Genomic DNA, 15,040 nt, shown 5'->3' with positions numbered 1-15,040 from the left:
AAGAGCTATTCTTCGAAACTCTATCCAGTGAAGACATTTTTCATTTGTATCCCTTGCATCGAACAATAAATGTTAGAATTTCTAATCTACATTCATATATATATATATATATATATATATATATATATATATATATATATATATATATATATATTTAGTACGATGATTGATAATTTATAATTCAAATTCAAATTAAAAATTAAAAAAATTGTTTTATAAGAAGGAACACAGCAAAGCCAATAAATTGTACGATCGTTTCGGAAACGATGTTTTTATTGAGATAGACATTAAGTCGTGGACCATAATTTTAACATATAGTTTTTTTGAAACAAAGTCTCCTCATCAGCAAAAATATTGGGTGTTTTTTTTTTTTAATAAAAGACACCATAAATAAACCTAGCATTTTTTTAAGTAAGGCAGATGTATCTGGAAAATATTAAAATATAAAGGAAAATGGTTACATATTGATGTTGATAAACAAAGTAAGATAAGTTTAGAATAAAAATTAGAATAAAATTATAAAGCTGAATTTAGTTTAAATATAAGTTTATACTAAGATGTTTTTAAGAAAATTTAATACACACACACACACACACACACACACACATATATATATATATATATATATATATATATATATATATATATATATATATAAATATACCTTGAAATTGTTCGCCTTTTGAAAATCGTAATTATCGTCAAAGCATTCATTTGGATGTTAAATGTAGCTTATAAATGCTTGAACTGTTGAATTTTCAAAGTGAACGCCAATGGAATATTTTTAACGACTAGAATACGTTAGTAACGCCTAGTTTGAATTAAATAATAGATTTAAAAAATAAAGGGAGATAATCGTATTTGGCTAGGAAAATGATCAAAGGGAGATAATCATCCTTTATGCTGTTTTATATAATATAAAAGAATCTTATTGAAAGTAATTAAATGAAATTAATAATATTTTAATCATTTATTTATTGAACTTAATAAAAATAGTAACATGCAAATATTTTAACTAAACTTAAAATAGATAAATACATAGAAATAACAGTACCGGGTACCCGAGATTTGTTTTAAAGGACAACAAACAAGGCTTTAATACAAATATATATATATATATATACAAACCAGATTCCACGTCCATCAACGTTCCGTCTTTATTGTAAGATTTCTAAATGAATTCATCCAGAAGAGGTCTTACAATAAAGACACAACATTGTAGGACATGTGGCTTGGTTTGTTCCTTTTTTTTTATCTCTCTACGCCGCCAAAATATTATTTTAATTATTATTATTATTATTATTATTATTGATGATGGTGAATTAAAATATGCTCAAATCATGTTTCACAAAGAAACAAAATTTATAAGGGATTTAATTCCAGGTTGGGATAACAGATAGGCAACTATATACCGAATGCTAATGTGATAACAAGAAAATAAGGTGAAAAGAGAGAGAGAGAGAGAGGGAGGGAGAGAGAAAAGGAAGAGAGAAAAGAGAGCGGGTGAGAGAAAAGACGACACAAGTAGGAATGGATTACGACAGTATAAAGAGAATAAAAATAACCATAAAGGACGCGAAAAAAGGAAATTAACAAAGAAGAGAGTGTGGTGTATTTCCAGAAAATGCTGGCACTTGATCCCCAGTCAGACCACGAGAGACATCTTGCGTGAGTATGTAGTTGTTGGAATAACATTAACACTTAAACCCTAACAGAAATAATTAATCTCTGCTATTGATTTCAAATATTTAGTTCGTTACTTCAAACGATTAAGTTCCATCCAATATTTAGGAGATTTGCATTAATTTAATTATTTCATTGATTGTGGATATAATATCATCTGTTTATTTAATTAATCTAATTTATTACAACATTTTGCTGATGAACCCTTATTAATAAAAATAATATTTACGGCACAGATAAAAATGTTCATAATGTAGAATGAGTCTTTATGAAAAAAAAATAGTAGCTGTGATCATTCATTAAACATTCATAGAAATTTTGCCGTATTCAAATTTTATGAATGAAACAAACAATAGAATGATTAGCTGCACAGGATTATGACAGCGTTGTTAGTAATGATCGCCATCTGTGTGACGTAAAAACGCGGGAAACCAATCCAGGGAATCATAAACGGAATAAACGACAAGAATAATTCAGATAATTAATGTGGTGGAAAAAGAAAACAAAAAACGTCCGTAGAGCCTAAAAATTAAAATCAAATAATAATAAAAAAAAAAAAATCGAAAAAAACAGGAAATCGTAAATTTCTCGTCTAAGATTTGGTTAGAAGAGAATTTAACGATAAAATCGGGACGAGGTTGACAAAGATCGTTTGGAATAAAAATGACTCAGTCATAAATGCATCGACGTCCATTTGTACAGGTGCGAATATAAATAGATTCAACCTCCACCGGAGAGTACATATTAGTGATTGGATATTACCGCTGTCACTAGGAATACAGTAGGGAATGCTTCTGTATTGTTGGAGGTTGCTTGTGTCTTGTAGATGGCCAATATAAATTAGTTTTATTTTTCATATAATATACTGTGTTGTTCTCTATGTATATAAATGAATACTATATATATATATATATATATATATATATATATATATAGAGAGAGAGAGAGAGAGAGGAATAAATTAAGAAGTAGAAGCTTATTACGTTATTAAGTCAATAAGTGTTGACATGATAATGCAAATAAGTCTCTTTATCATCTGTACTTTTTAAAAAAGTTTGTTTTATTACATTTTAACCCCAAACAAGCCACATTGCCACTTTTGTGTTGGGGGCTACTATCAGGTGCAATAACTACTGAGGTACTATGTAGGAATTTGGGCAGCAAGATGTCGGTTCACATTACACTTGAACTTCTGCACGTCAGTACAGTTGGGGAAGCAGGGACCTGGAATGGAATTCCAAACTCTATCGGTTCTAGGGAAGAAACATTTACATCTAGGGATCTCTACTGTGTGGGGGTTGGATTTAGCTGCCTGTCGGGTTTGTCGACGTAGTTTACGTCGTGGGGTCACAAGTTCTTGCAGTTCGTAAGAGCATTCACCATTAAAATACTTGTAGAACAAGCAGAGGGATGTAACATTTCGTCGATGGGTCAGTGGCTGAAGCTTAGATGCCAGTTCAGGACCTATCAGATTGGTGACTCTCCTCTGAACCTTATCTAGGAGCGAGAGACTAGTAGTTGATACAGCAGCCAAAATTTAACAGCAATACTCCATACATGAGCGAATTTTGGCCTTATAAAGATACAGGATACTTTCGGGTGTCAGTAGTTTTCTAGCACGGTAGAGAAAGCCTACCTTCTTCGCAACGGCCCTGGCAATGCTTTCAATGTAATTGTTCCAACTCATGTTTCCTGTGAACCTTAGGCCAAGGAGTTAGAAATATGTACTCTCAGATAAAGAGTATTTGGCCATTGTTATTGGTGGTAGAGAAGGGTTCTTGTAATTATTGAAGGAAACAAGTTTAGTTTTGGCGGACTTGGACGTGACTATCCATTTTTGTCCCCATTCCACTACATATTGGAGGTCACCCTCTAGTTTTTCCACCATATCCCTAGATATGTGTTCATTTGTTTTCCTGACGTGCCTGTTATAGAGTGTGGTGTCATCAGCATATATACTCATCTCAGAGACAATGGGGAGGTCATTTATGAATATTAGGAACAATAGAGGCCCAAGGATCGACATTTTGGGGCACTCCCGCATTTATATCATATTGTTTAGATGTACGACCGTCGAGGACAACCTGGATTTTTCTCTTATCAAAGAAGGATTTAATTATATTAAGTATCCTACCAGTGATACCGTATGATCTTATTTTCCGAGGAGACCCTCATGCCATACCCTGTCAAAAGCCTTAGATATATCTAGAGCTACCGCTCTGCCCTCCCCCGCTTTAGGGTAGAGTTATTTTTAACCAGACAGGTTTGCCTTACCATTAAAAATTTTATTTTTAAGCTCAATTTTATTACTAATATATATATATGTATATATATATAAAATAAAAATTACAATTAAATTTACCAAAATGATCCAAGATGGTAAAATTAAAATATATTATAAATATTAAAGAATTTTACTTGTACAAATGGAAATTCTTTTAACTTTCTTGAAGTTTTACATTTGGATTTTACCGTCACTGGATTTTTATCTTCCACCAGACTATCCATTCATGTGTAATCACCTTTTTCTTCACCATATTCCCTCTGCTTCACTTTTTTTGTTTTCAAGTAAGATCTTTGACTTACTTGTTTCATCAAATACTTCTGCATGCAAAATCCGATCCCGCATGTTGCTAATTCCTACCCTCTGATGAGAAGGAAAGTATTTCTTCGAAACTCCGCGGATTAAGGACTATCCATTTATCTAGTGTTTCCTTTTCAGATTAAATATGTATTTACCTCATTTCAAAGTGTTTTTAACATATTTTATTAACTGTTTGTTCATATATATATATATATATATATATATATATATGATTTATTTAATCGATTTTGGCAGAAAAAAATCTAAGAATCTACGATTATCGAGGAAGTGGAGAGGTAATAGGCCTATAACACACCTTAGATATTGTGCTGCAGTTTGTGCATATAACATTTGCATAAAATAGCTTGATTTTTAATCCTATTAAGGTTTAAATTCATGCAAATGTAATATGCACATACTGCATCACAATATCTGAAGTGTGTTATAGGCCTATTACCTCTCCACTTCCTCGATAATCATAGATTCTTAATTTTTTTCGGCTGACAGTTCAGTGTCAAAATCGATTAAAATCAATAAAAGTGGTAAAATCTTTTCTCTCTAATAAATTCCTCCTTCCCCAGCCACCACTTAACACCGTCGCGGGATCATTCACAAGGGACTGTTACGAAGGAACACCGGTTAAGATTTTATTTACTTCGTAGTTGTTTAAAAAATGGAATGGAATTTTAACGTTCCTTTTCGTTCTATGCTTTCTGCTGGGTGAAACGCACCATGGACTTAACCGAATTGAAGGATTATTTATGCCATTTTTTTCGCTTTCTCTCGTTTTGTAGTTGATTAAAAAAACTGGAATGGAATTATAACGTTCCTTTTCGTTCTATGGTTTCTACTGGCTGAAACGCACCATGAACTTACCGAATCGAAGGGTTATTTATGCCATTTTTTTGGCTTTATTTTATTTTGTTTTTCCAAACACATCCATCATTTTTCCCCCTATTATTTTGTTTTTTCCGACTTCTTTTTTAAAGAGGTTTTACGTTTGTTCGCTGTTTTTCTTTGTTTTGGTTTTGTCGATTTTCTAAAGTTTAACATCGTTGTTTTTTATATTTAAACAGGGTTATTACTTCACTTATTCTTCACTTTACCTACCCCTACACACACACCTCCAAACAACTGGGAAATGTCGGGTACCCCTGCTAGTATAAATATATATATAACACAATTCTGTTCATGCCAAAATTGCATCATTGTTTTCAAGTAGTATTTGACTATTCATGCATTTTCGAATATGATGCTTTATAAGATAGTAATATCTCTTTAGTGAAACACCTGCCACCAAGCACAATAAATTGCCTAGACTTGACGTGTATCTTAATGCATTTTCAGTAAAGATTCTTATTACGTAAATACATGTGATATCGAAATTTTTTTAAATTCCAAAAATTATGAAAGAATATCGAATCGAAAAATAATTAGAAGAAAAAATAAAATTCATTGAAGAAGGGAGAAATAGCGATTAGTCTATTGCGACTTATTCCATCTGAATACGGCATAAATATGCTGAAACACCGGTTGTCGTTAGATCACCGAAGGTAAGCAACGTTGAGCCTGATCAGTGCCAGATGGGTGATAAATTTGGAAAGATCAGGCGTTGTAAGTAAGAGGACGTCGACACCTCCCTGTCAAACGTTGCACAAACATTACGTCGTCATCTCCCCTAATGGGTATATACATGCGACTAGGGAGCACTTACGGATTCCATACTCCCATGAAACTTCTACCTTCGGAGGAAGCCAGTTAAACCCGCTTTAGGATTAGTGCTGCAGTTAAAACAATATCTTTATGACAAACTGACTTATATCCGTTGTTTTCACTTTTTTCGCTATTTCAAATAAGAAAATGGTGGATCGATAATAACGATGTTTTTATTTTGTAAAAAATAGTTCTAGCTAATCATATATTTGATCATTTTTCGTAATGTTTGGCATTTTTAAAAGATAATTTCAGCACGACAGATTATTACGCAATAATTATTTTTATTAAAATTCATTAAATTGAAATGGATGGCTTTCGTCTTGGAGAGGCTACATATTTTGGCAAGCTTCTGGGATTGACCTTTACTCCTGATCTGAATTGGAACACGTACATCAAATCCGTTGCCAAGGTCGCTGGAAAAATGGTGGGATCCTTCTACTGCTCCAGAAGATGTCTCACTGCTGATACAATTCTTTATCTATATAAAAGCCAAGTACGTCTAAGGATGGAGTACTGCTGCCACATCTGAAGAGGAGCTGCTAAAACAGCATATCCAGCCTTGACAGAGTACAAAATAGACTTTGTGGCTTAGTGGGGGATACCCTTTTCTCTTCCCTGCAACCTCTCTCCCACAGAAGAGACGTTGCGAGCTTATCTTTGTTTTATCGTTATTTCCATGGCAAGTTCTCGTCTGATCTCGATCTCCGGTCCCCTCCCCCTCGCCAATCTTTCACGAAAAACACCCCTCTAGCTGAACCCACTGTCAATAATTTTCCCCACTCTTTATCTGTGACTAAATCAAAACGTCAACAAAGCTCTTTCTTAGGAGTGCACGCCTGTGGAACTCTCTAGCGTTTACCTGTTTCCCACTTGACTACAACTTGGATGTCTTCAAGTCCAACATAAACAAATTCCTGATAAACCGCCCCCTTAAGTAAGGCACTTTATCAAATCTCCATTACTAACGATTACTACGCTATTATCCCATTGATTTCTATACACGCAATAACCCTTATCCCCGAGTGGCCTCCGGTCCTTGATAAGTGGTGACTTCCATGTAAAAAAAAAAATTATATTGCAGATATCCAATGGTGATGGAGGAGTAGTCTTATCGCATTTACAGTTATTTAGGAACTAATTTTTAAACCAATACACGATTAGCAAACATGTTAGTAATTATTTAGAAAACGTTTTCATGAATATAAATTACGAGTTAAGTTAAATTTGCTTGGGGAGAAGGATATTATGCAGAGGAGTAGTACCTTTTTGAGTAGCCATCAGGCGTCCCCCATCTGGTTTCCATGCATCTTAGCGCTATGTGAAGCGTAATACACAGCCTCTCTATAGCAAATGACCGCCCGTGCGTGGTGAAGAACCACATCTTTATCGAGGTTACCTTGTTATTATGGTTAGGCATAAACGGGCCCGGCAGATCTAGAGGAGTAAACCGTGATAATCAATCCTTTTATTGCATGGGTTACAGTAGTTTCAGTTGCACTCGCTGACAAACTGATGTTGTGGATCTGAAAACAACATGGCTTTGTAGATGATCAGATAAAATTAATAATGGGAAGGTACACAAGCAGAGAACTATGGAACTGCATGTGGAGCAGCCCCTCATGCTTTTATGCAATGCGCAACCGAAACTTCACTATGAATACTTGAAGTGTATTAAAAGACGACGGAGATGAGAGATGATTAAATTTGCTTTCAAATGATTATTTATTTCTTGGTTAGTACAACATACATTCATTTTCCGTCCTCATACGCAATTAAGCATTGACAATGTGTATAATTTTCCCGCATTAAATAACTCAAAACGTGTGGATATCTTGTAAAACAGACATTCCACATCAGACAATATATTCTCCCAGAAAAATCCCACCCCTGCACTTGGGGTTCCTTGATCCTGGGAAGTCTTCCATTCTAATAGTTCCATCTCTCAGGCGGAGAGACTTTGGAAATAGCTCCCTGTTTTATGCTTTCCTGACTGTTGGAAACAGGAGAAGTTTAAATGCAATGTGAACAACCAGTTCATATATATATATATATATATATATATATATATATATATATATATATATATATACATATATATATATATATATATATATATATATATATATAATGTAAAAATTCCACAACGTATGCTGCTAGGATAGTGATTTCAAGGTTATAAGGATTTATGAAGCATGAAAACGATATTATTTTTTGTATGTCATATTATATTTTTTATATTTCAAGCGGTCCCCCGCTCTTAGTCACGAAAAAGTATCGAAAGGAAAAATGAAAGACGTTGAACAAATGTAATTTGGACAGCTTTCATTCTTTGCAGCAATGTTCGAAAGAGTTCAGGTGAAGAAGCACAGTGTTATTATTTCAAACTAACAACATTGTTATTAATACGTGACTATATTCATCTATTAATATTTTGTTTCAACTATTATCATTATGATAACCAGTAATAACGTTATTTCTTCAGGTTGATGTCAGGCGACAGTAGGCACGTAAATGGCTTTTCCACCCCGCTACACTCTTGCATAATCCTTCACAGATGTCGCAACGGAATTATTTGCTGGTTCTTGTAATGGGACCATATTATGTATATTTAAGGGTCGTGTCAAACCGCTTGCAAATTTAAAGACCAGTCTGCAGATATTACAACAATACTGGGGAGGATTGTGTGGCAGCACCTTTTCACAAAATTGTCGGTTTGTCTAACCTTGTTTTACAACACGTGGTTCACCAAGCCAGATTTTGACAGAAGATTCAGATTTTGTTGAAAGTCGACAGGAACTGCCGATTCATTATGCTATCTCAGAGCACGTTTCAATACTGCATGCTTAACACGACTTTATTCAAAGTTTCTGCATTCTTCAATGAATAATTTTTTTATATAGATATATACTAGCAGGCTGTCTGGTGTAGCCTGGAGAATCTGTAAGGATTCATAAACTCACAACGGGTGTTTACCCGTCGGCTGTTCCAGACAAAGTATGTAAACGCGTCACTACGCCTAGGTTCCATGCACCCATCTGATCCAAAAGAGAAAAATCATAAAAATGAATTAGAAATGGGAGCGGTGCCCTATAAAAATACATTTAACAACCAATATGTCTATAAGATCCGGTTAAAAAAAGATAAAAGCCCAGCATTTCTTTAAACGAGAAAAAAGGGAAACAAACGCCAAGAGGACAACATGCAGGTGAAGTTAGGTGAGAAGTCAGCCAGCTTTCGGTGTTGAATCCAACAAGCACTCCGCTTTATTATCATTACTAAATCAACAAAAAGGAACAAGGAATAAGTATGGTTTACGAACATTCTTCTTCTTTGTTTCCATTTATTTTAACGGCTAAGTTCCTTCTATTTTAAAAGCTGACGACACATAAAAGTGAACTTTTTTAAACACGCACACCCAATCTAGTCTTTTGTTGATGAAAGTTGTTCAAATCTTAAATGCTCATAATTTGTTTTTTGTTCAATGGAGTTCTATTTGATGCTTTTCACATTTTGTGATACACACGAACAAAATCTAGAAATTTGTTTCCCTATACATGACGTCATACATCAGTCATCTTCTTTGACATCATGTATGACGTCATACATATTCATATATTATATGTGTGAACAAACAACCAGATTTAAACACGTATTTACTATTATATATATATATATATATATATATATATAATTTAAAGGGGGTTAGAACAGTAGTCTAAAGAACAGAGTGTATTTTAATGTGATAGTAAAAATCCTTTTTATTTTAATTTTTTCCAGATACATCTGCCTTACGTAAAAATTGCTAGGTTTATGTATGGTGTCTTTTACGTATAAAAAAAACACCCAATACTTTTGCTGATAAGGAGACTTTGTTTAAAAAAAACTATATGTCAAAAGTATTGTCCGTGGTTTAATGTCTATCACAATACAAACAGTTTCCGAAACGATCGTACAAATTATTGACTTTGTTGTTGTTCCTTCTTATGAAATAGATCTTTAATTTTTAATTCTAATGTGAATTTTAAATTATCAATCACATTACTAAATATATATATATATATATATATATAGCGAGAGAGATACAGAGCCTAGATATAAAATTTTTATATATAATTTGAATCTACCTATATATCTATAAAAATGAAAATGTCTCTGTGTGTGTGTGTCTGTCTATCTGTGTACATTTCCCTACCAAATAACTAATTTTCGGTGTACAAACTTGAAATTTGACATAAGTGGTACTAGAGCATCGAAATTTGACATAAGACGTCTTGAGATTTGGGAAAATCTTTTTGATTGGTTTTCCACCATAATTTTGCTGTTAAATGGTTAAAGTTTAACAATGTGGCCATTGAAAACTCTATCAATTTACCAATTTTGGGTCTAAACACTTGATATTTTATATGGAGATTCCTTGGACATGGATCTAACTTTACAATTTGATTTGAGCCCAAAACAATAAATGCATAGGGGTCATAATTGGGGCAAAATTAAAAAAATATATTGACTTCTGCGGCATCTACGAAATTACTCAGCCAATTTTTGGTCTAAATATTTGAAATTTTACATAAAGTGTATTCAGACATACGGTAAGCTTTTTGATCATTTTTTTGCTGAAAATTTGGCTTCCAAGGGATCAAAATTCAAAAGATCTTATCTTTGATTTCTCTAGCAAACTCTTAGCACTGGCTAATTTTTAATTAGTTGGGTCTAAACATTTGAAATTTTACATAAAGGGTATTCAGATATGCAGCAAACTTTTTAATCAGTTTTGGGGTAAAAATCTGGCTGGCAAGAGGTCAAAGTTTACAAAGTTGACCTACGCAGATTCTGCCAAACTCCTCCGACAATTTTGGTTTTAAACACTTGAAATTTTAGATGTACGCTACTTGGACAGGAATCAAAGATTTACATTTGATTTGAGCACAAAACAATAAATATTAAGGGGCCAATATTGAGGTTAAAGTTAAAAAAATATGACGTCTGCGGTCTCTACCAACTTTTCTCTATAGTCGTTAAGAAATACTGTTATATAAAAAGGCATTACCGTACATATTAACACTTTTTAATATATACATATGCACATAAAGTTATGAACAGTCCAGAGGGCCCGAGCAAAGCCGGGCAGAACTACTAGTATATCTATAAAAGTGAAATTGTCTGTGTGTGTGTCTGTGTATGTACATTTCCCTACCAAACTACTCCGTCAATTTTCAGTCTATAGACTAAAGATTAAGCATGAAGGGTATTTAGATTTGCGAAAATCATTTTAATCGGGTTTCGGCCAAAGATTTGGCTGTAAATTTGACCTTTGAAAACTACCAAACTCCTCCGCTAATTTTCAGTCTAAATACTTGAAATTCTAGATGTACGTTACTTGGACATGAGTCAAACATTTTAATTTGATTTGTGCCCAAAACAATAAATATTAAGGGGCCAAAATTGAGGTCAATGTTTAAAAATATTTGACTATTGCGGTCTCTATCAAATTACTTAGCCAATTTTTTGTCTAAACATAAAATTTTACATAAAGTGTATTCATACATAAAACAAGCTTTTTAATCCGTTTTTGACCGACAATGGGATCAAAGTTCCAAAGATTTGACCTTTTTGGTCTCTAGCAAACTATTGAGCCAATTTTAGGTCTAAACATTTGACATTTTACATAAAGGGTATTCTAACATAGAGCAAGCTTTATAATCAGATTTTTGGGCGAAAATTCGGCTTCCAAGAGTTCAAAGTTAAAAGAGGTTACTTTTGCAGATTCTACCAAACTCCTTCCCTAATTTTGGATCGTTTTTTTTACATGGGGATCACCATCATCAAGGCCCAGAAGCCATTCGGGGATAAGGGTTATTTTGTGTACAATAATCAATGGGATAATATCGTAGATATAGTTGGTATTGGATATTTGATAAAGTGTCTCACTAAAGGATTAATCAGGAATTTGTTTATGTTGGACTTGAAGACATCCAAGTTGTAGTCAGGTAGTAAACAGGCAAATGGAAGAAAATTCCACAGGCGTGCACTTCTCAGAAAAAAGATTTGGTCATGGAATCTACGTTTTGATTTAGGCACAGATAAAGAGTGAGGGAAACAACTGACAGTGGGTTATGCTGGACGGGTGTTTATCATGAAGGATTGGCGGGGGGGACCAGAGATTGGAGCTCGGACAAGCACTTGCCATGGAAATAACGATAAAACAAAGACAGGCTCGCAGCGCTCCTTCTGTGGGAGAGAGGTTGCAGGGAAGAGAAGAGAGCATGCCTCACTAAACCACGAAGTCTATTTTGTACTTTCTCAAGGCAGGATAAGCTGTTTTATTAAGTTCTAGCCCAGATGTAGCAGCAGTACTCCATCTTTGGACGTACTTGGCTTTTATACAGATAGAGAATTGCATCAGTAGTGAGATATCTTCTGGAGCGGTAGAAGGATCCCACCATTTTCTCAGCAGCCCGGGCAACAGACTTGATATACATGTTCCATTTCAGATCAGGAGTAAAGGGCAAACCCAGAAGCTTGTCAAAACATGAAGCCTCCCCAAGACGAGAGCCATCTATTTTAATTGATGCTAGATGAGGAACAGAGCGTTGATGATGTAAAGTTAGGAGCTTGTTTTTAGATGCATTGAAAGTAACCAGTCATTCTTCACCCACTGAACCACGCGCTCAAGAGGAGAGGGAATCAGAGAGAGCTTTGTCATTTACGGCCTTTGATGTGTTGCCGTAGATGGTCGTGTCATCAGTATAGATGTCAACGAATGATTTAAGTATGTGTTTTGGGAGATCATTGGTGTAGATCAGGAAGAGAGTTGGTCCCAGGAGGGACCCCTGAGGGACTCCACTATTAATACTGTGGGCCTCTGATTTCTGCCCATCAACCACTACTCTTATGAACTTATCAGAGAGAAATGATTTAATGATTGAGAAAACATTTCCAGGTATACCGTAGCTGGAAATCTTGTGAAGTAAGCCCTTATGTCAAACCTTATCGAAGACCTTTGATATATCAAGAGCAATTGTCCTTTAAAGGAAGCCTTTGCTGAGAGATTCACTAATCCTATGGGATATAACTGTAAGCACATCTGCTGTAGATCTAGCAGAACGGAAACTAAGGAGGTTATATCTGTTGAGGTGGTTGACTACTTCTTTATTTAATATGGATTCCAGTAACTTACTCATGACACACAAGAGACTTATTGGTCTGTACTGAGAGGGAGATGACTTATTACCTAAATTCTTAAAAGGAGGGCATACTTGCGAGATTTTCCAGGATGTTTGAAAGCACTTCTCCTTAAGGCAACGCTTAAACAGCTTTGTAAGTATGGGGGCAAATTCTGGTGGAAGCCTTTTCAACACTCTAATTGGAATGCCGTCTGGGCCAGTTGCAGAGGGTCACAGACATTTGTATGTTGGATAGTGTGTTGTCTGTTGTAGGAGGGAATACGGGAAGTTGATGACCTTCGTCGCAGAGGGTAGACTAAGCTGCAAAGTTCTTGGCCAGTTGCTCTACTGGAATGAAGGTTCTTGATTCGTTTGGAGACCTCGCGCACAGATATTTGTATGTTGCACAGCGTGTTGTCTGTTATAGGAGGAAATACGGGGAGTTCATGGCCTTCGTCGCATAGGGTAGAATTAGCTGCAAATTTCCTGGCAAATAGTTTGGCCTTGTCTGATGCTGACGAGATGACCTCAGGTCCATTGATGATGGTTGGGATAGAACGCACGCTTCTGTTCAGGACCCTGTTTGCTATTTGCCAAAATTGGTGGGAATCAAATCGTTGCTCAGCTACTTTGGATTTGACGGACTGAGCATATAGCTCTCTTGCATTTTTTATTACTCTTTTACAGTGGTTGCTGGCAGTCCTGAAAACAGCTTTAGTCTCAGTACATCTATTACGTTGGTAGCTATGGAAAAAGTGATTTCTGTGCGCGATGGCAGGAGCACATTTTGGGGAGAACCATGGCTTGCTGTTAGTTTTTTGTTGGAATTTTTTGGATGGTATGGATCGGTCTATGCCTACAATTTACCATTCGGTCAGGTCTGATACTATAGAGGACACATCCTTTTTAAACGTGGAATGCAGAGGTAAATCAGATATGAATGTACGGAAGCTATCCCAGTCAGCCATAGAGTATCGATATACAGTACGGTGGAGAGGTACATCTGAAGACTAATTGTATTTCAGTTTTATCTTAACTGGTACAACGGAGTGATCAGAGGATCCCAGGGGAGAGAGAACGGAACATGAACATAGGCCAGGGGAAGTTGTGAGAAAAAGGTCTCGAATGCTTGCATACTGACCAGTAGTATCGGGCACACGGGTTGGTTCGTGAACAATCTGAGTGAGGTCACAGGCAATGGATCTTAATAATTGAAATTTTAGATGTAGGTTACCTGGACACTAGTAGAACTTTTTAATATATATATATATATTCACATAAAGTTATGAACAGTACATAATGCCCGAGCAAAGCCGGGCTGAATTGCTAGTAATATACTAAAAATGAGAAGTGACTGTGTCGTCAAATGTATATATACATTATGAAGTCGCAGACAATTTTTTTCTGATAAACATAGAAAACTAAGTTTCAGATAACATATGAATTATTAAAAAGTAAGAGTGTTTCTTCTCACCTCTGGGACGGTCGCCTTGTACGGCAGACCTCTGAATTCAGGGGCGTTGTCGTTTACATCTTGAATATACAGAGTTACCGTTCGTGTTACCTGAAATTGAAAAGAATAGGATAAAAATAAGTTAACTTGGATTTGATTAAATGATAAACGAGCAGTTTTAACAAGTTTATGCAGAAAAAAGCAAAGTCAATAAGAAAATATGATTAAATTCCTGATTGACTTTCTTGATTCTCATATTTCAATGGTAAGAATCAACACAAACATACATAAATAACCATATAAGTACACTAAATAAAATACATAAACATATATAAATAACATAAACATACAGAAATAACCGTACACTAAATAAAATACTTATGTCATACTTTTGAAGCCAAATTACAACGCGAAAAAATTGTAAAATAAACGTTTATTTGT

The 15,040-nt window shown here is 34.8% G+C and overlaps 1 protein-coding gene across 11 annotated transcripts in view; it reads right to left on the bottom strand.

Moving 5' to 3' along the window:
* The window catches only part of LOC145286125 (cadherin-23-like), a 1,312,625-nt gene that overhangs the window by 580,404 nt on the left and 717,181 nt on the right, over positions 1–15,040 (bottom strand). For all 11 annotated transcript variants that reach the window (XR_013869108.1, XM_080134833.1, XM_080134832.1 and 8 more), the window contains one exon: positions 14,621–14,710. Coding sequence is in view for 10 of the 11 variants with exons in the window: in XM_080134833.1 (XP_079990959.1) it covers positions 14,621–14,710 (90 nt within the window). In the remaining variant the exon portion in view is untranslated. The remainder of the gene's footprint in view (positions 1–14,620; positions 14,711–15,040) is intronic.

This window comes from Euprymna scolopes, chromosome 10, assembly GCF_053919585.1.
Source record: "Euprymna scolopes isolate OS-2025 chromosome 10, ASM5391958v1, whole genome shotgun sequence".
NCBI lineage: Eukaryota > Metazoa > Mollusca > Cephalopoda > Sepiida > Sepiolidae > Euprymna > Euprymna scolopes.
Note: the sequence above shows the minus strand (reverse complement) of the source record. Positions and strands in the feature narration are given on the sequence as shown.